The 19,546-nt window shown below is 46.1% G+C and overlaps 3 protein-coding genes across 4 annotated transcripts in view; all 3 read right to left on the reverse strand.

Annotated features, from left to right (window-relative positions):
• Nucleotides 1-17,485, reverse strand: part of hoxa3a (homeobox A3a) — a 28,134-nt gene extending 10,649 nt beyond the window's left edge. The window contains exons 1-3 of one of the 2 annotated variants that reach the window (XM_061813948.1): nucleotides 17,328-17,485; nucleotides 11,289-11,404; nucleotides 6,974-7,081 (exon numbers count right to left, since the gene is read on the reverse strand). The gene's annotated coding sequence lies outside the window, so the exon portion shown is untranslated. Of the gene's footprint in view, nucleotides 1-2,304; nucleotides 2,341-6,973; nucleotides 7,082-11,288; nucleotides 11,405-17,327 lie in introns of those variants that run through there. The other variant, XM_061813971.1, reaches the window with a different exon arrangement.
• On the reverse strand, nucleotides 3,419-6,313 carry hoxa4a (homeobox A4a). Its single transcript, XM_061813991.1, has 2 exons — nucleotides 5,061-6,313; nucleotides 3,419-4,572 (listed from the first exon to the last, which is right to left on the reverse strand). Exons 1-2 carry the CDS (start codon nucleotides 5,467-5,469, stop codon nucleotides 4,223-4,225), a joined length of 759 nt encoding a protein of 252 aa, XP_061669975.1. The 5' UTR covers nucleotides 5,470-6,313; the 3' UTR covers nucleotides 3,419-4,222.
• hoxa5a (homeobox A5a) lies at nucleotides 11,897-14,486 on the reverse strand. Its single transcript, XM_061813981.1, has 2 exons — nucleotides 13,546-14,486; nucleotides 11,897-12,896 (listed from the first exon to the last, which is right to left on the reverse strand). The coding sequence occupies exons 1-2, from the start codon at nucleotides 14,138-14,140 to the stop codon at nucleotides 12,649-12,651; spliced, it is 843 nt and encodes a 280-aa protein (XP_061669965.1). The 5' UTR covers nucleotides 14,141-14,486; the 3' UTR covers nucleotides 11,897-12,648.
• Nucleotides 17,486-19,546: the final 2,061 nt, after the last annotated feature.

Raw genomic sequence — 19,546 nt, forward strand, 5'->3', positions numbered from 1 at the left:
GTCCGTGACAGCCGTGTAATGCATCCACGCACACACACATTCATACAGACACACACTCTCCAAAAAAAAAAAAAAAACAGGAGCGTTTCTTCTGTTTGAATGCTCCTCTTCCTTTTTTTTTTTTTTTTTTTTTTTTTGCTCCTTTTCCTCCCCACGCGATAAACACAAGCTACCCGGCCAGGACTCCCCCCGTGGAAGTGGGGCCATAATGAGCATCATATGGCCGCACCGGGGCTCCGCTTTGCTCGCCACAGCCACGAGATCGAGCGGCGTCACGTGACGCCACGTCAATTTTAAAACCCCCTTTTATACGAGCCTGTGAATCATTAATGCTCCCGGTGAGACGCGATTAAAAGGAGGAATCTGTGACACCCACGTTGGGCTCTCTGGGTTTTCCACGCGTGGGGTGGAAACATAAGGTCAAGTGGCCATCTTGACTGATTCCGTTACATATAATGCTAAAAGTGTATTCGGATCTTTAGCAGCAGATTGCTTGGACGTGTTTCCACGCAGTGTGGATTTGCACGACTGCTGGGAGCTCAGTGTCGCCCCCCATCTCCTGCGGTGGCCTTTAGGAATTGCGCTTCATTTGCTGGCATCCAACCCAAATAAAAAAAAAAAAAATCACTGGAGAGGCAAACACTGCGCACCGGGTGCAAAAGAGGACTTTTGGAGGGCAGGCGCGACGCCACTCGTGCGCAGCGGGGCCGATCCCGAACCCGGAAGCCCAAAAGCGTCGGCAACATGGCCGGAAGAGCCTCCTTGTGTCCCGGCACTGTTTGGCGCTTGTTTTCAGTCAACACCGAGAAGCGGGCGTGGAAAAATCCCACCACAACAATTAATCACTCGTGGTGGACAACCGTCCCCTGCGTCCCCCCACCCCACCCCATCCAAGCTCAACCCTTTTGTGTTGGCAAACTTGAGCGGCATTTTTTTGTTTTTGTTTTTAAAGGCATGAACAGGGGCGGTGGTATTCCCATTTGCTAAAAGTCAAGGCGACTTTTAGCAACCGGAGGGTTGACTTTAAGGCGCGGAAGAGCTCTTAACCGGTATGTGTGCTGAGTACTTTACTTTTTGTTCTTTCTTTGCTCTGTGCTTGCAGATGGAACCCCCTTCACGGAGATGGCCGCGATTTGGACTAGATGAGATTTTTGTTTTTGTCTCACCTTTCGTCACCACACGTGAACTTTTCCCTGACCCGGGCCGAGGAAATTCAAGTGCGGACTCATCTGGGCTTTGCAAAGCCAGCGTATCCTGCGATTTTTGCAATTTCGTTTGAATTTGAACACTTGGCCCAGTCAAAATGACTGGACATCTTTTGTGGGGGAGAGGGGCGGGAGGGGGTGGCGTTTTCGAGTCGTTTACAGCCGGCAAAGCTTCTTATCGTGTCAGCAAGGATGAGTTCAAAGACCCCTTGGACGATGGCCAGAACAAGGAGCGTATCTTTGCACAACGTTGACATGCAGCTCTTAACAGGCAGCTAAAGTGAAGATAATCCTCTCTGCAACCGCTCCAGCCCAACATCGCCGATAACGTCGGCCATTGGAAGGCAAAACTGTACAAGTGACTTTGTGCAAATAGTTTGCACGCGGTGGGCTGTTTTCTGGAAATAAAGTTGACAATTTCAACTCATTGTCTCTTTTGTAGTAGAATGCGTGTCGGACGCAAATGTTCAAAATGTTGCACACTAATGCGGCAATAATCGTCGAGATGATAAAAGCCAACAACGCCCCGAGGACTTTGTTAATAATTAACAAGGCCAACATGCTCCATTCAGTGCGTTTGCTTTTCTTTTGTGTGTGTTTGCGTGTGTGCGTGTGTGCGTGTGTGTGTGTGTGTGTGTGTGTGCGTGTGTGTGTGTGTGTCCACACAACTTTAAACTGCACTACAGATCCTCGTTATCCCGCACATTAGTCTTGTACACGCATTGAAAATCAAAGCTAAAATGTATGTGGAGATAAAATAATTTTTTAAAATGAAAATTTTGGGGGGGACTAAACTTCATAGCGTGATATTACACCTAAATTTTCGATCAATACGATGTGCAATTAATATTTGCTGATTCTGCTCAAACTTGTGATTTCACTTCACACTCAACAATATTTTCTTTAGAACTATTAAACATTTAAAAAATGTGAGAGGGCATGCCCAAGGTTGGTTGAAATGTACAAATTTCACACACGCGACGTCGGTTAGAAACAAAGTTACAGTTTGATTCTGCACAATTGTTTTAAATTTCCACAGAACTTGAAGAAAAACAAAAAAACTAATTTAAAAAAAGTAAGGGAGAGCAAATTTACTCACAAGGCATGACGGTCATCGTGGAGCGGAGGAAATGTGGCTGGCGCCCCGACGAGATGACTTGAAATGAAAATAAGGCCCCATTTTCACATCTATTTCTAACCCGGGGCCATTCATTATTCAGCGAGCCACGCGAATGGGCAAATTAAAATTTCAGCACGTTGGAAGTGACCTCTATTGGCAAATGACTCCGACATTGTAATTGGACTTCTTCATGGAGTCTGCGCAAAATCGGTGTCACTCACGCTCAACGCCATTTTCTTGAACTGCTTCCACGAGTGTGTGCAGGCAGATTTGTTTTTATTTATTTATTTTTGGTGGACCTAAATCCCACAAAAACACGCAGTAATATTTTGCGGCATTATATATAAAAAAAAATTAATAACCAGAAAAGGCCTGGTTGTCCGGCACAAAAGCAACACGTGAGTGCTTTGCATCGACCGAGGTTCGAACCTCCAAACTGCGCCGTCTCGGGGTCAATCTGCGACGCAAAGAAAAGCCTCTCGGGGGTCTCGGCACTGATGTATGGTCTGAACATTGTATGTGTCGAGAGGTCAGGGGTCAGAAGAAGGCCCGCGGACCTGGCGATTGGTCAGGAGTCGGGCCGTGTCCCTTGGTTGAACCCGCCATTGTTTGGATGGAGCAGGTAGAGAGCAGCGCTCCCACCCCGGCTGGGGTCGCCTTGGAAAACAATCGGAGGCGATGGGATGCATTTGCACAATCGGCCTGGAGCTGCAAAACACTTTCTGGGATTCCTCAGGTTTAAAATTACAGTCGGACATGTTTAGGGAAAATGTCTGTAAATGTCACGCCCCCACCGGTGGGAAAATAAACAAATAAGGATACTGCGTCTCGAATAATACAATGTAGTAATCGTTGTTTTCTATTTAAAGACTGAAACATGAAGTGCAATTTTGCGCACTCCCTTCAAATTTGGTAGGACCGTGTTTAAATGATTTTAAAATACACCCAAGTAATGCTAATCATCAGTGTGATGAAACATTTCAAAATAAATGAATAAAAATGCACGTTCGGCTTTTGTGGCTACACGTCGAGCGCAAATCCAACCTCGGCTTCAATCAAAAACCAACGCAGCTTTACAAGTGAAGTACACGTTTATTACACAAGGACATATTCAGTCTACACTATAGCCAACACAGCACAGGGGTCACTAGTGAGACCACAGCAAAAAACGGATGTCTATTCACAGTTTAGAACAACACGACAACAGACGCGCACGAATCAAACTATTTCAGAAGACCTCACGACACGCAACTGACAAGCCAAAAAAAAAAAAAGAAATAATAATAATGTTTCTATACCTGTAGAAATGCATTCCTCGTTGTGCCTTCGTTTATGATTTGATTATGTACATTACAATGTGGTCACGTCACCTGGATATACATTCAGCACTCGAACACACACCGGGACTGCAGTAGACCTAAACTTAAAAAAAATCTGCTTATAAATCATAGTTTTCAAGTATATTAGAATTCTCCGTGGATAATAATAATTCAAAACAAGTCCAACAGGGACGGATTCAAGCGTGTACCTCACCCATTTGGCCATTTCTTATTGAAATGCAACACTTTGTTTTGATCCATGTGACTGTGCGTTATCCTTCATTCGTAAAAAAAAAATAAAAATAAAAACGCAACTCTATTAACCCTTCAGTCGCCGTTGTGGGATTTAAAAAATAAAACAAACCAAAACACCCCCCAAAAAAAGGAATTCAAGCTTATGTGACGACGCGAAAGACGACCGCAGAATGGAAGGGCACAAAGGGCAAATAACACCAAAATTTTCACTCGGTCCTTCTTTTTTTTCCCCACTTTTGTGTTCTTTGCCGTCTCAGTCTAGTTTGGGTTGTTGTTGTTGTTGTTTCCTCCTTTTATTTTTGCACTGCGGGGCGGGCCGTGCACTATAGACCCACAGTGCACGGCGTGGGGACAAGCTGCTGGCCGGCTTTCATCTGCTGCTGTTGGGGCCCGGAAGACGACGACGAGGACGAGGACGACGAGGACGACGTGGCCGAGTTGGAACGGATCTTGGTGTTTGGCAGCTTGTGCTCCTTCTTCCACTTCATCCGGCGGTTCTGAAACCAGATCTTCACCTGACGCTCGGACAGGCACATGGTGTGCGCGATCTCCACGCGCCTGCGCCGCGTCAGGTAGCGGTTGAAGTGGAACTCCTTTTCCAGCTCCAGAGCCTGCTGGCGGGTGTAGGCAGTGCGGGACCTCTTGGGCACTCCTCCGGCGTAACTGGCATTGACTGGGAGTGGAGGTCGAGGGGTGAGGAGGAGCAGGAGGAGGAGGAGGAGGGGGTAAGGGGGTCGCACACAGGCAAACAGGCAGGTGTTAAACAATTCCTATAGATTCCTCTCCAAAACCAATAAAGCACCCCCACGACCACCACCTACCGCCCCAGTTGGACTGGATTTGTTTGCACGTTTTCGACAACGTAATGCGCGCACGAGCGTCCGGGGACAGCTCACGCTTAAGAAAGATCAACTAAACAGCGGGCTCGGATATTACGCGCTGGCTCGCTTCCAGTTTGGCTTAAAAAGCAACAAAGGCGCATGAGCCCCGACAGACCAACACGGGCAATAAAATTTACGAGGCTCCTTAATTACCGACCCCGCTGCTCTGTAGTCGTAAATTGCAGCTGTAAAGTGGCTCCTGCCTGCTCCGAGCCCTGCCTCAATGGCTCCTCCACGCGCGCGCTCGCGTGGACGCCTTCGGAGCGCGATGGCGACTCACCGGTGCTAACGTGGACCTTCTTCATCCAGGGGTAGACCACCGGCTCTTTGCCTTTCACCACGCCCGGGTAGACCTCGGCGGCGAGGCTGCAGTCCTTAATGCCGTCCGGGGCCGAGGCGAGGCGCGGTCCGTGGTTCTGAGGAAGCGTTTGCGGCTGCGGGGCGGAGTGGTGGCCGTCGCTGAAATCGTCCAGTCCGGGGGCCGCGGCGACGTTCGTGTAATCGTAGCCCGGTTCCGTGTAGTTGGACCTGGGGTAGGACGGCTCTTCGTGATGGGGGAAGCCCGTGTCTTTTGGCCGCTCGTAGTAGTCCCCCGGGTTGGGGATGTATCCGCCCTGCTGGTATTCGTCGCATGGAGGAAAGGACGGCTCGATATAGTTGGAGTTTATCAAGTAGGAACTCATGGTCATTAATTTGTGAAGTGCAACAATACTAATTTTTATCGCGCTGTCGTTTTTCTGATCTCCACAAAACCCTCCTACTCGCTGTCAAATGTACAAAGTTGTGTGGTCACGTGAGCGCGGCCACCAATCAGCGCGGGTCCTGTGGGCATCATGTAAACAGGAACCAATGGAAAGCATGGCACTGGCACCAGCAGAACCTCGGCGGACTGGCTTACGTAGCCCCCTTCCTTCTTAAATCATATTATATAAAAGCAAAACCAATCGAGGTACTCGTTTACTGCACGGCGTCAAACTTTTGGGGGCGAGGCTTCAGTCCGTGCACACACACAAAAAACTAAAAAAAAAAAAAAAACCTCAAATATGAGTATATATATTCATAAAACACTGAAGCGAAGCAAGATTTGTGATTATTAACGTGCACGTGGCTCGCGTGGGTTTGCAAAATACAGACTCGATGACAGGATTGGGTGTAAAATAAACATTTGCACACGATCATCAGCAACACTTTTATGGACAATGACTTGCGGAGCCCCAGCTTGGATTGGACGGCATCGCTAGCGGTTAAAAAAATACACACAAAAAAAAAAAATAATAATAACACCTCGCACCATTGCTTTTATGTAAGCAAGAAATTTCCTTCGTTTCGCCAGTAAAAAAAAAGCCGCATAAACCTGGCAACCCATTGCCGATATGAATCTGATTATTCAGATGTCCTTTCATATCTCAGAAGTCATCAATAAACTGTTTTAGGGATGGATGACAGTGATCTCCAAAGCAAATCCTGGCAGCCATGGGCGAAATGTGTTCCGAAAGGCTCGCCCAGAAACATTTGCAGACATGCAGCAACGCACCTGGCAACAAAAGCGGCAGCATAGCAAAAAAAAAAAAAAAAAAAAAAAAAACCTTGCATGGAGAAATTTTGCTCTCAAACCGGGGAGAAGATCCTTGAACGCAACATCGTCTCACAAGCGCTTATGCTCAAGAGTAACTCGTTGGCTTCTGCACATGTGTAAAAAAAATAATATTAATAAAACACCTTAAATGCAACAATGGGTTTTCGTCATGATAACCCTCCGTGTAACCATTCTGAAGCATTAATAACAATAATAATAATACAATATTCAATACAATATTCAAGAGTGCTGCAAAGATGACGCTCGATCCACGAGCACTTCCAAAATTCAGTATAAAAACCAAAAACAAAAGCAAAGGTCGCATATTGCCAACATCTCACACTGCCCAGTTGGCCTCAGAAGCCGCATTTGCTTTTTAATAATAATAATAATAAGTTAAATATCAGCCACGTATTTCTGTATTATTCTTCTTCTATGACGTCGGATGAGCTTCCTACACTATGCACGTACTGCTTAATTTTATTTTGCACTTTCGCCAAACACACACACATACACACACATCGCTCCACTGTACAGTCTGCAATGCCCCCCACCCTCAACCCATTAAAAAGTGTTGTCTTTTTGTTTGTTTGTTTGTTTGTTTCTCAGTTTCTGACCTGCTCGCCGTCCTCGCTGCCTGGCGTCCATGTTGCAGGTGGTCCAGTGTCGTCCGTGGAGATCCTGCAAGTCCTCACCGGGACAGCCTGCCCCCGTCAACAAGGCCTCTGCACGCGCAAACAAGGAGCTCAAACTTCAGAAATATTGAAAAGCGTTTCCTTGCTCCCCATTACGTCCCCCCCTCGTCTGTCTTCACTCCCCCAAACAGAGATAACTTCTGCCTGACCCCAAACTGACACCGTTTCCATTTTGTTTCTGATTAATCTTGCCCATTGACAGTCTTTGTTAAACAACAAGGCGTGCCCCCTCCTTCTAAAGGGGTGACATTTTCATATCACTCGGACGCGCTGACCCGCTCTTCACCCCGGACTTGGACTTCTGGCCAAATGTGGATTTGGAGGGTATCGTGGACATCTTTAGTCATCCATGTTCGACACTCATTTCTCACCTCTTCTCCTAGATTTTGGATGCGAAGGCCGATTTTGGCTCGGTTCGGCAGGGCAATGTTGCAGACTGTTGTGCGTCACCGAGAGGACTCGGAAGAGCCGCACGTGAAATTTACAGCCTGCTGCCACTCTTTAAATGTGGCTCGGGGCGAGCTCGGCTAGTTATCCGATAGTTATCCGAAAGGTTTCGACAGGCCTGCTGCACTTGTTGCTATTTGTCATCGTCAAAATGTACTGGCAACATTTATTGGGGTGAGTTTTATTGAGAGGCCTTAAAAGTGTGCGTTGGAATTTAAAAAATAAAATCCTCCAAAATGTATTGAACCGGCCGGCTTTCTATTGGAAATGAAAAGCAAGTTGCGGCCGTGTTGCTTTGCCGGTCCAAACCCCGAAAAAGCAGATTACAAGCTTGCGTGGCGCCATCTTCCTTCCAGCGCCGAGTTGAAGAAGCTCTGCTGGGCTCGGATACATGACGGTGACGTCTTACAGTAAATTTACATTAGGAGTGAAGTGCCGTGGCCGTAAAGTGACAGATTGCAGGTGGCTCACGCGAGGGCTTTTGTCTATACATCACAATCGCAATCATGAAAATCCCTCAGAGTGCAATGCGAGGCCGTGCTGAGGATTCTGGGAAAGGATAAAAAAAAAATGTCCATCACATCTTTGAAAAGAATATAAATGTGATGCCGTTGCCATCTAATATACGCACAGCCTTCTGGAAAAAATGTAAAAGCATTTAAAAAGATGGCTTGTTGTTAAAATATGGGAAATATTTATGTTATGCTATCACGTTCGAATGGAGAAAGTTGACGTGCATGAGTATGTTATCAATTACAAATTATTTTGAAAGTGAAAACTGCTGTAAAAAAAAGTTTATCAAATCTCACATGGCGTGTACTTCTGATTTTATTGTACTTTATTGCTAATAAAAAAAATCCTCAATAGCCAAATTCTGTTTATCATTTTATTAATAGCGATTTGATTCCTGATCTAGCCACGTGTTTGGTATTGTTCCTGAGAAAGTCGTGGGTTCTATTTAATATATATATATATATATATATATATATATATATATATATGTGTAATATCTTGAGATCATTTAGGAGGTATGCTTTAGTAAATAATAAAAAAAATATTTCAACATGTACATCAGTTGACTGGTTATATGCTAAACGAAAAATGTATTTTTGATGTAACTGTACCACATTTTAGTCACGTGCAAACGATGTAAATGATCAATTTTTTCAGTGTGTCTAAGAGGAAAATTCTCACCTCTGACACAAAGATTTTTTTTTAATTGACATTATTGCGGCAAATGGTCTTTTCGGACTTTGACGTTTTTAAAAGCAAACAAACGCACAACTTTGCGACCCGATTCAGTCTGAATCGTGTCTTTGTCAGTAAAAAAAAAAAAAAAAAAAACATCTGTGCCATTTCTGATGCCCTAAAAGCTTTCTATTCAACAAGATGAGGATGAGAGAGGCTAAATGATTTTTTAAGGGATCCAGGGGCTCGGTTTGGGGGGGTAGAGGGTGCGGTGGGTGGTCAGGGCCTTCCCATTACGCGGTGACCGGGTCGAGAGTATCAATCCTCAAAATGCAAATGTCGCCGACACCCCCGTCCCCAAACATATCAAACGCAATTTATTCAAAGGAAATTCACCAATCAAGCGCGATAATAAAACGCCAGCCACTCAATCTTGTTGCTGGGGACGGCTGGGGCCAGGGGTGGGGGGGTCCCCTCGCCTCCTGAACGCGGGGTCACCGCGCATGCAGGGTTCACCTGGAGTGCACGCCGCAACATATGTAATTCAAAGCTATTCTGCCTTTTGTGCGGACGAGTCAAGATCGCCATTATGAGGCTCCGAGTGAACAGATGACGGAGACTTGCTGCTCAACTTTTGACCCCAATTTTTTTTTTCCTCCTCCTCTCTGCTGCTATCTCGCTCTCGTCAGAGACGGCCCATTGAGACGCGACGCCCCCCACACCCCCACACCCCCCAACAATCTCAACGCGATGCACTAGACGGCCGTCATTTCCATATATTTAATGGAGAGGAAAAAGCTGCACTAGTTGCGAGACGCTACCCGCGGAGTGATGAGATGAAACGTGCTAGACGATGGTAGCGAAATATGCAAATCGCTTCAAAGGTAGCACTGGGAAAAAAACGGCCCCCAAAATAGCCCGGCTGTTGTCTTTACGCAGCATCGGAAGATGATTTTCGTTATCGCAGCTCATTCTTATCAGGACGAGGGCGAGGAAGCGCGCCGCCTCTGCGCCGCATTTGCAGGCTGCCGGTGAACTTGGCCGAAAGCGAGCTCTGCTGGTGGCTCGGAGAGGATGCACATTTATCTTGGCGCTGCAGGCTGACCCGCGCGTGAACCCCCCCGGCAGCCTGGCAGCGGGCCGCACGCGCAATCATTTGACGTATTGCCTCGGATTTTCATTTCGAAAAAAGCCGAGCCTGCGTGTTGTTTTATTGTCATTGTGTTAAGGGGGACAAAGCGCTTGAAGCTCGGCGTCGGCCTCTCCGATGAGAAATGTGCAATATGCATCGCGCGTTATGGGCAGCGGGGCTTGATGAAATTGTTTTGATCATACCGTCGATAAACAGAAAAATTGAGAAACATCCATCCGATCTGCTGGGAGCTCATCCCAAAGAGAGCTTGACTCTTAATTCATTGGACGTGCCATTAAAGTGCGTCCAAAATCTTTTTCGAGCACAAAGTTTCAAAGGAATATTTAAGTGTATAATATCGATACCTTTCCCTTATATAAGATGTTTTTTGACATATATTTTTGGCGATATAAGACAAAACGGCACTTAAATATCGCCAAATGAAAATGAAATTAAAGTTCAATTAAACACTTTACAATTCACTCCTGTGACCACTTTCATAATTTTTATGATTGAATTACACGTAACTATAATATCGGCTTGATTGTCTTTGCATTTCTTTAGTGATAAACCTTTTTTCTAGTCTCAAATGCTTTTTTTTTTTTTTTTAATATTAACTTTACTGCGTGCAGGCCCACAAGAAGCACAGCAAGCGTCAGCATATTCTTTCATTGTTTCTTCTTAAAATCAAGCTAGGATTGTGTCTACATTTTCCTGCGTCACCACAAAGCGAGAGTGACTTTTTCCAAAAAGCGATTGGGGTGGAGGGAACGTGGGGCTTAGGGGTGGTGGGGGGGGGGACATTTGAACTTTTCAACCCCAAAGACAAAATGACGTGGCTGACACAAAACGGAATTCCTTTTCAAACGTCTCCCTGCTGCTGTTTGTTCCCGATTTGTGTTTACTTGACACTGTTTACAGCAAAGCCCAAATTGGGGATGGGCGGGGGGGGGGGGTGCATCCTATGCGTAAAATACAACAAACGTCCCCTGCAAACCATCATGGCGGCGCAAATGCAGCCAGAACGCAGAGAACATTGTGTGTCTGCGATGAGCACAGCACAGAAAACTTTGGAGGATTCACAGGACACGACACAATGTCATCAAATTGAGAGAGAGAGAGAAAATAAAAAAAAAAAAACAGCACATCCTCGAAGACGAGAAGTTAGTGGGTGGAAATGGACGCAGAGATAATTATCCAACATGCAAAAATGGATTATGAGTCGCGCCACAGATGGAGGGAAACAAGTTACACGGGGAAGGAAGCAATTAAATGGCCATGAGCCGGACCCGGCCCAGCCCAGCCCGCCCGCCTGCAGCATCTGCCCAGACCAGAATTCAGAACAGCACCGCTGACAAATTAGTCTAATGGACTAATTGGGAAAGATAGCGAGAGAGCGCACACAATCATTCGACTCTTGAACACAGGCTGGCTTGTTCTCGGGTTAGCGTGCAATAAGCAGAAACTCACCCGGAGAGGCGCTCCTCATCCCGGCCACGCAGGCAGCGCCCGGTCCGGTCCGGTCCACTCGGGCGCACTGAGCTCAAGCTGCGCTCTGTCCTGGTCAAGTCCCGCTTCCCAAATGGCTGCAAAAGGCAGAGTCAGACCAAGCCTCGTCGTCAGTGCGATTATATGTTATGTGCAATATACTGTCAACTCCCCAAAACCATAAAACTTACTTTAATGGCCACCACGTGACCGTTTATGGCCAGTGAGCCTATCTGGACGCGCTCCGGATGATTTTTACGATCTAATTCATAGACAAAACCCCCCCGTTCATTTAGCACCCAAATGTCAAAGAGCCAGAAAGGCGCCTAATAAAGTTTACAGCTTGAAAAGTCGAGCTGATGAGAGGTGGGGGGAAAAAATAAAGTCTCCGCGCCATATGAGGAACCCAAACGCTCGACAACACTGCAAGCGAGGAAGGTGAGTCAACAAAAATATAAGAATACTTTCATTCGTTTCAAACCTGTTGAGCTTTATTCGATATTTGATCAGAGGAGCAAAAAATAAAATTAAATAAAATAATAATAACCTGTCCCACAGCTCGAAGGAAAACAGCACAAAAAATTGCAGTTCCAGTAAAAAGTTTATTATAATTATCATGATAAACAGCAACAATGCCTTTTACAGTACATTCTTGACTTCCAGTCTTTTTAAAAAAAAAAACATTTTTTAAAAAAAAAAGCTTAACACCACGGGGGTCATATACAATGCAGTTTAAAAAAAAGAGGCAAAAAAGGAAACATTTTTAACAAGCCTTATGTCTTTATAAGATGCAAAAACAATTTAATATATAATGCGCAGTTGTACTGTACACGCAAGACTTGAGCCGACACGCATAAAATCACTTTTCGGAATTTTGGAGGCCTTTTTTTTTACCAAAAGAAAAAAATATCTCAATTGAGCACAATACACACCACACAAATAAATACAATACACAATATACTGGAGGTACACAGAAAACTTTGCTAAACAAGTAAGCTGGAACTTGAGTGTGTACATTGAGTGCATTCGCTGGTTAATAGGTAGCATATTCTCCTTTTTGCTTTTGTTTTATTCCTGAACAAGAAATAATTTAAACCAACAATTATTTATCCATTGTCTCTAAATCTAGGCAGAACTGTAGTACAATTGTGACGGAGTACTTTCCCACTACTGTAAATGAAAACCGGGTCGGATATAGCGCCGGCCGCTCCTGGTGGCCTCTCGTCTTTGCGGCCACATAACAGGAAGTTGATATGACAGAACTTGGATTTTTGCATCACTCCTCATCCGGGGTGATGATGATGGGTGGGTGGGTCGCGTGGGGTGAGATGGGGGAGGACGATCAAGGCCTGTAGCCTCCCGCGCCCGCAGCCATGCTCATGCTCTTCAGCTTGTTGTCCTTCTTCCACTTCATCCTTCGGTTCTGGAACCAGATTTTGATCTGTCTCTCCGAGAGGCACAAGGCGTGCGCGATCTCGATCCTCCGCCTGCGGGTCAGGTAGCGGTTGAAGTGGAACTCCTTCTCCAGCTCCAGGGTCTGGTAGCGGGTGTAGGCGGTTCGGGCACGCTTGCCCTCTGGCCCTGACAAATCTTGTGTCGAGTAAACAGAAGGAGAGAGAGTGGGGTGGGGGGGGGGAGTTATTATTTTTTTTAATGAGTTAGAGAAAGGAGGAAAATGTATGCATTGAGTTACAAAAATATCCTGGAAGCGTTTGAACTTCATTTCAATATAGAAGATTATATTAGAGAATACATGTGCAACGCACGTCACGAGTATTTTTTTTAAAAACAAGAAGCAACTGGAAAGAAAACAATTCAAGCACATTTAAGTAGCATTCCAAGCTAATTGTGTACATTTTGTAAACGCCAAGTGAATCCTCGAATAAGTGAGCCATCTTATTATGGGAGCACATTGAAAAAAAATACAGAACCCAATTCAACTTGAATCATGCACACTGGTGACTTTTGTGCAGCCTCCCAAAACCTGGGAGAAATCTTGTCTTGCCCAATCGTGACTTTTGCTTTCAGATTTTGAGAAAACGCTCCTATTTTCGCGGAAAAGTCCTGAGCAACGTCGAAGTCTGACTTTGGCGTATACAGACTGTCAGTTTCAAGAATGTGTTGCACTAACCTGCAAAGTACAGTCATAGCTCTACTTTTGGCTTTTCCAAGACGACAACAACTTACAGAGCGTGTTTTCTACCCCCCGGGCTAGAAACGCAAAGTGAAGAAAGTTTACCGTGGCTTATGTGCAGTTTCCTCATCCAGGGATATATCTGGGGCTGCGTGGGGTCGCTGGCATTCTGTGGCGTCCCGGGCGTGCTCCCCGCGGGCTTGTCGTCGTCCAGAGGCGACCCCTTGGGCGCACAGTCCCGGTTGTGCAGCAGAGTGCCCCCGCCGGAGCTGGAGCACGGGCTGGGGAGCGAGTTTTTCACGGCTCGGTGCTGGCTCCGAGACTCGGTGCAGACTTGCGTGGAGCCGGCCACCGAGGACGAGCACGGGATCGGATCGGCAGCGGGGGACAGAGTCGGGTTGGCGGCGCCACCGGCGGCGGGCTGCGCGTACCTGACCGGCTCCGCCGAGGGGGTGGCGGCCGCCGAGTGGCTCGGGGAGAAGGCGGCGGTCCGCTCGCCGCCCACGAAGTGTCCGCTCGCGGGCCGGCCGACGGTCAAGTCCATCCCGTTGTAGCCATAGCCGCCGTACCTGCCGGAGTGCACGGCGGGGGGGTCTCTGTACTGCTCGTCCGCCGAACCGTGCTCGCCATAATTATGTAACGGGAAGTCCGCGCCATTGGCATAGCGACCGCAGAATGAGTTCACAAAATAGGAGCTCATTTGTTGACAATTCCTCCACTGCTCGCTGCTGCTTCCGCCGCTGTTTTGTTATTATTTCGAGTTGTGGAAAAGCATAAAGCAAGCGTGCTTGATTTGTGGCTCTTATGCTTTCGCGCGTCCGATTGCAGCCTTGCACAATTTATGATGAATTATGGAAATGAGCGGGCCACGGACTTGATTCTCTCTTACGTAGGCACCCAAATATGGGGTACGGCGGAGCATCACGTGCTTTTGTTGACCAGTCGTAAATCCTGCTCGGTGACCTCCGGAGGTAAACTCGCGCGGGGTGGGGATGAGGAGGACTCTGAGGCTGAGGGCGAACTTTGCCTTGTCGTGGTGCGCCATCCTCTGGCGCAACTGTTGCACTGACTCCGCCGGCGGGGTCATCCGGAGGTTAACGAGCATTGCGGCAAAAACCCCGACGCACCGCTTGGAAACAATGCAAGCCCGGGCGGGCGGGTGGGCGTGCTCGAAGTGCAATCTCTGCTGAAGGCTTGCGAGCGCCGGCGAGTCCGTCACGAAGCCGCGACGTCTCTTATGAAGTCGATGAGTGCAAATTGGGCATTTCGTGGAACAAAAGCCATTCGGCGCCTATTTTGCACTCATCAATATGATCGTAAAACGTCCACCAGGACACTAACGAACGAATGCAGCGAAGCTACCAATAAAATGCAATTGGGCGGTTGTGCAACGCGCATTCACGCAATTTCACATGGATTCCACCTTTGCAAAATGCACATTTTGACCCCGTGTGACTATTATTGTGAAAACGGATTTGTCACTGTCAAAATGTAGGTACTGTATACCTTAGCCCCTCCCCCCCTTCCCGAAAATAGGTATTTCAAAACCAATATGTAAATGTATTCAGCAGTGTATTCCCACAAGTCCTACATAAAAATACTATCATCTAATCTTGGAGATGAATGTACTTCTATTTATGTATCTAGCAGTGAAAACTTGATTTTTGTAAAATACAATGTCGCAGCTATGTTGGAGGTCATCCCAGATATGTTCGGGCGAGAGGGGGGGGGGGGGGGATACAGCCTGAACCGGTTGCCAGCACATAAACAAGCAATCGCACTCACAATCACACCTAGGGGCAATTTAGTGTCTTCGAACAACCGAAGCACCCGGAAAAAAAGCCACCCAGGCACAGGGAGAACACCCAAACTCCACACAGGCGGGGCCGGGATTTAAACCCCAGTCTTCGGAACTGTGAGGCAGATCTGCTTAGCGAGTCGTCCACTGTGACGTCACTACCTGGCATTAATAATTACTACACGAAGAAACAATAGAAGTGGAAATTGCTGTCTTGCAATGTTCAATGTTTGTGTGAAAGGGAAACTCGTCTAGCAGGCAGGATAAAAGACATCAGAACATTTTAGAAATATTTGTGACAATGGAAGTCAACAGCAATGCGGGTAGGAGTCTAATATAATATATAATAGTCAAGGCCATTTTAAAAGAAATTTACACAATAAAGAGGAAAAATAGATAGTTGACATCTTTAAAAAGTGACACTATATGTGTAAATTATTTTCGGGGGGGGTGTGAAAATATATTTCTCTATGCATTTTATAAATAAGTCTTTCGAGCTACGGTATATAACGACAGCATGAATTCAAACAGGTTTCTAAAAGTAGCCGCGTGCAAGTGAGACAGACAACGCAAACAAAAAAGCAAAACAAAATGGCAGCAACTCCCGTTTGGTCACATGCAGACTCGTGGAATTTTTATGGCACCCCTCGCCTCTTTGTGAGCTTGCCAAGAGGCTTTTGGGTTCACGCTTGCTCGCCCCTGATCAGCTATTTGCCTTGCGTGTGCACAGGTCAGATGCAGTGGCGGAACAATGTGCATACTATGTAGCCCCGTCTTGAATAATAGACGAGAGCGCCCCCCCCCCCCAAAAAAAAAAATAAAATAAAATAAAATACTGGAGATGTTGATTCGTCCGCGCGTGAAGGACACTAAAGTGTGTTCATGTGTTTCCTACAACAGCTGATTTATGACGGGCCAATGGCAACAAAGGTCCCACAGAACCCCCCAGCCCCAATCCCCAAGTCGAGACAAGGACACACCAAGGAGCTAAAAAAGAGACCGTGGAAGAATTAAAAAAAAAAAACCGAATGAGTGGTGGTCGCGAAGGGGGGCACTCTGCAGGCTCCTCACACTCTAACACGCATTGCTCGGGGTGGGGGGGGGCATAATCTTCGTTTAAATTAAACACAACACAAATGCGCAAAAATAGAACTAGCATCATTTCCAGCTTGACTTCCAAAAATGTTATGAAGCATTTTTTACTGACGGTAATGTGGAATCTGATTTCAACTGCAAATGTTGCAAATGTATCAATTGTGTCTGCTTGATTTGTAGTACGATATACACTTTTGTGCACGTTAATATTGCATATAAAATCGACTTTCGATGGAATCAAAGACTAAAACAAAATTACGAAGTCCTATTGAAAGGAACATTCTGCATTCAACTTTCCGGTTTTCATCATTGTAACTGGATTATATTTCGTCAGCCTTGCACAATTTATATTGCGAGTGACTGAATTATGACGTCCTGAAAGTTGTTATATAGATTTTTTTCTTCTCGAAATGAGTCAAATTTCTTTTCTGTTTTAACGACCTACAAAGCTGCTTCTGATATGAGTCACCAGTCCGGCATGTCCTGGATTCTCCACCAGCTGGGACTTATGCAGCTTTAAAAAAAAAAAAAAAAAATGCACGTCAGATCTATTGTGTAAGCGCACGCGCACTCCCGCCGAGCCCCAAACTTCAAACACATATTTCCCCTGGAATAGAGGTCAACGTGCCAATCTTTGCCCCCTTCGGACATTTTGAGGAAAGCACCGCAAATGCGCCTTTATGGCCAGCGGCCACACGGGGGCGGCAAACAGCCCGCCGTGTCCCCACCGGGGCAACCGAACACCATCGCGCCTGAAGCCCAACCCAGTTTCAAGTCAACAACAAATAAAAAAAGCACGCCGAGCGATGCCAAGGACAATCCAAGGGGAGAGCAATCATATGTATATTTTTCTTTTTTTTTTTTTGGAGGGGGGGGGGTGAACTTCAAAGTCAAACATTGACCAGTATTAGCGAGCAGCAAGAAATAAAATATAACAATATGGCTACTGATATGCTACCGCAGGTGGAGGAGGTCAATATTTGAGCCGTCTTACCTATTGTGCAGAGTCTTTGGACGCGAGACTTGGCAGGCGTCCCGATGGAAACAGGGGGTGTGCGCGCAGGGCAGCCAGTGACGCCCCGGGACGCCTTGCAGACGTCTTGCCAAAAAAGCATCCAGTCACGTCTAAAAGAAAGCTGCCGTGGCATCAAATCCGTCTAAATGGGGGGGGGGGTGGAGGGCATGGAGGGCATGGGGGGGAGAGACACGCGAGGTTGAGGCTTAAGAAGGGCGCCGGTGAAAGCATCCGTGTGGGAGCCTGAGCCTCTTTAATGAAAGGCTGCTCTATTCCTCGATTGGAAATTAGATATAAAAAGTTCATGTTCACTGCTCCCGCCCACGTGACCAATCGCGGCCAATTGGAGGCCGAGCTGCCTCGTAAAGCCGGATTGCCGCGTTGTAAATTTTCATAAACAACAACGGATTTATGGGCCGGGAAGGCGGGAGGAAGAGGTGGAATGGGGGCTGTGCAAAGGAGGGAGGGTAAAGGCGGGGGGGGGGTCACCAACAGGCGCCATCTTAGTGAGGGAAGGGGAATGCAGAGTTCAACAGTAAATTCTCCTCCTCGTGCAGTTTGCTTTGCTCTCGCGTGGTCGGAGTTCACATTCCGCCCAAAGCCAGAAGGCTGACCGAAGCCACGCACAATTTGCACGCCCTTTTAGCCACAAATATGCACCCCCCCAAACAAAAAAAGAAAAAAAAAACAAAGCGAGATTGTTATACTTACGATGACAAAGTCACCACAAATGTCAACGCACTTTTTCTGCTCCATGTAATTCAAGAAAAAAACGACTTAAAATGAGACCATAACTATGATTTGGGCAAATTTGAACGATGTTCTGTCACACTCCAACAATGCCCTCATTTGATGCACTTTAACTGAATACGACCTGAAATCCATGGGAATATAAAATTGCCAAATTTGAGGTCTGTTATACGTGTAACCTTAAAAGTGACGAATTATCGACGTAATTAATTTCAATTAACTTCGCAAATTAAGATAAATTTGCGTTAGATGGAGGTGAGCACAGATTTTTCTGATTGTGAGACAACTTTCGATAATGAAGCGATTTTTTTTCTGCTGCTAAAAATAAGGCACACGTGCCGTGTGTGTGTTGTGTGTGTGTGTGTGTGTGTGTGTGTGTGTGTGTGTGTGTGTGTGTGTGTGTTTTAAAGGGATGTCGATAGGCGAAACTAATCAGTATTTTGTTCTATATTTCAATTTCTAAAGGATATTGAATTTGTGTATGTGTTGTATATGATGTAGTTGGTCCCAAATAATGTTTTATTTTTAATTCGAGGCCACATAATTTACATTAGATTATTTTTGAAAATACTAATCCATTATTTGTGGAGACTCCAAAAGGACTTCCCAACAAAATCCCCTTTAAGATGTGTATTTTTAAAATACATTTGCATAATATTTCGGTGAGCAACGTGTACTTATTTCGGTGTACTGTACATATTTTGTTCTGTTGCAGTGAGTCTTGCCTCCCAACGCGTGTGCGCGCACCCATGCACGGTCCGGATTTGGATCCGTCCTGCCGCATTGTGCGGTTCCGGAATCGGATTTGAATCCGCCTGGATTCCAATGACAGCTGCAAAGTGCGAAATGCTTCATCCTGCAATGGCGCCTCTGGTATTTAACGCCCTCGCTTGTTTGCACCTGCGTGAAGACAAAATGCACGAGTGTATGAATATTATATGCATATAGTGCAGCTTGTAAAAAATTTTAAATAGGACAATAAATGCTGTAAATGATACAAAAAAATAATGGTACTTGTTTTCTGGTTGCACTTCTATTTAAACACGCAAATTCATCCCACGATTTGCATCCAAATAAAATGTAATCTTCACCTCGCCTGCAGCGTGAATGCACCTGACCGATATGGAGCTGACAATATTGGAAGGTTATTGATTAGGCAACAAAAAGGAAGGCGTCGGGGAAAATCCCCGCGGCCATTCTCCGCCGAGTGCAGGCCCAATTACAAAGTGGAGCTGCACAGAGCTGATTTATACAAAAGGTCACTTTTTTTTTTTTTTTTTTTTTTTACAACCACAAAGGGGATACGCGGCTACGAGAGTAATAGGAGTGCACAGAAAACCCCCCAACGGCAAGTTCTATTGGTGCTGAAGGCAGAGGCGCTGACCAAATGAATTTATGGCTGCAAAAGTCATTAGATGCACAATAAAACTTTTACGATTCCTCCCAGG

The sequence above is a fragment of the Syngnathoides biaculeatus genome, chromosome 1 (assembly GCF_019802595.1).
Source record: "Syngnathoides biaculeatus isolate LvHL_M chromosome 1, ASM1980259v1, whole genome shotgun sequence".
Classification (NCBI taxonomy): domain Eukaryota; kingdom Metazoa; phylum Chordata; class Actinopteri; order Syngnathiformes; family Syngnathidae; genus Syngnathoides; species Syngnathoides biaculeatus.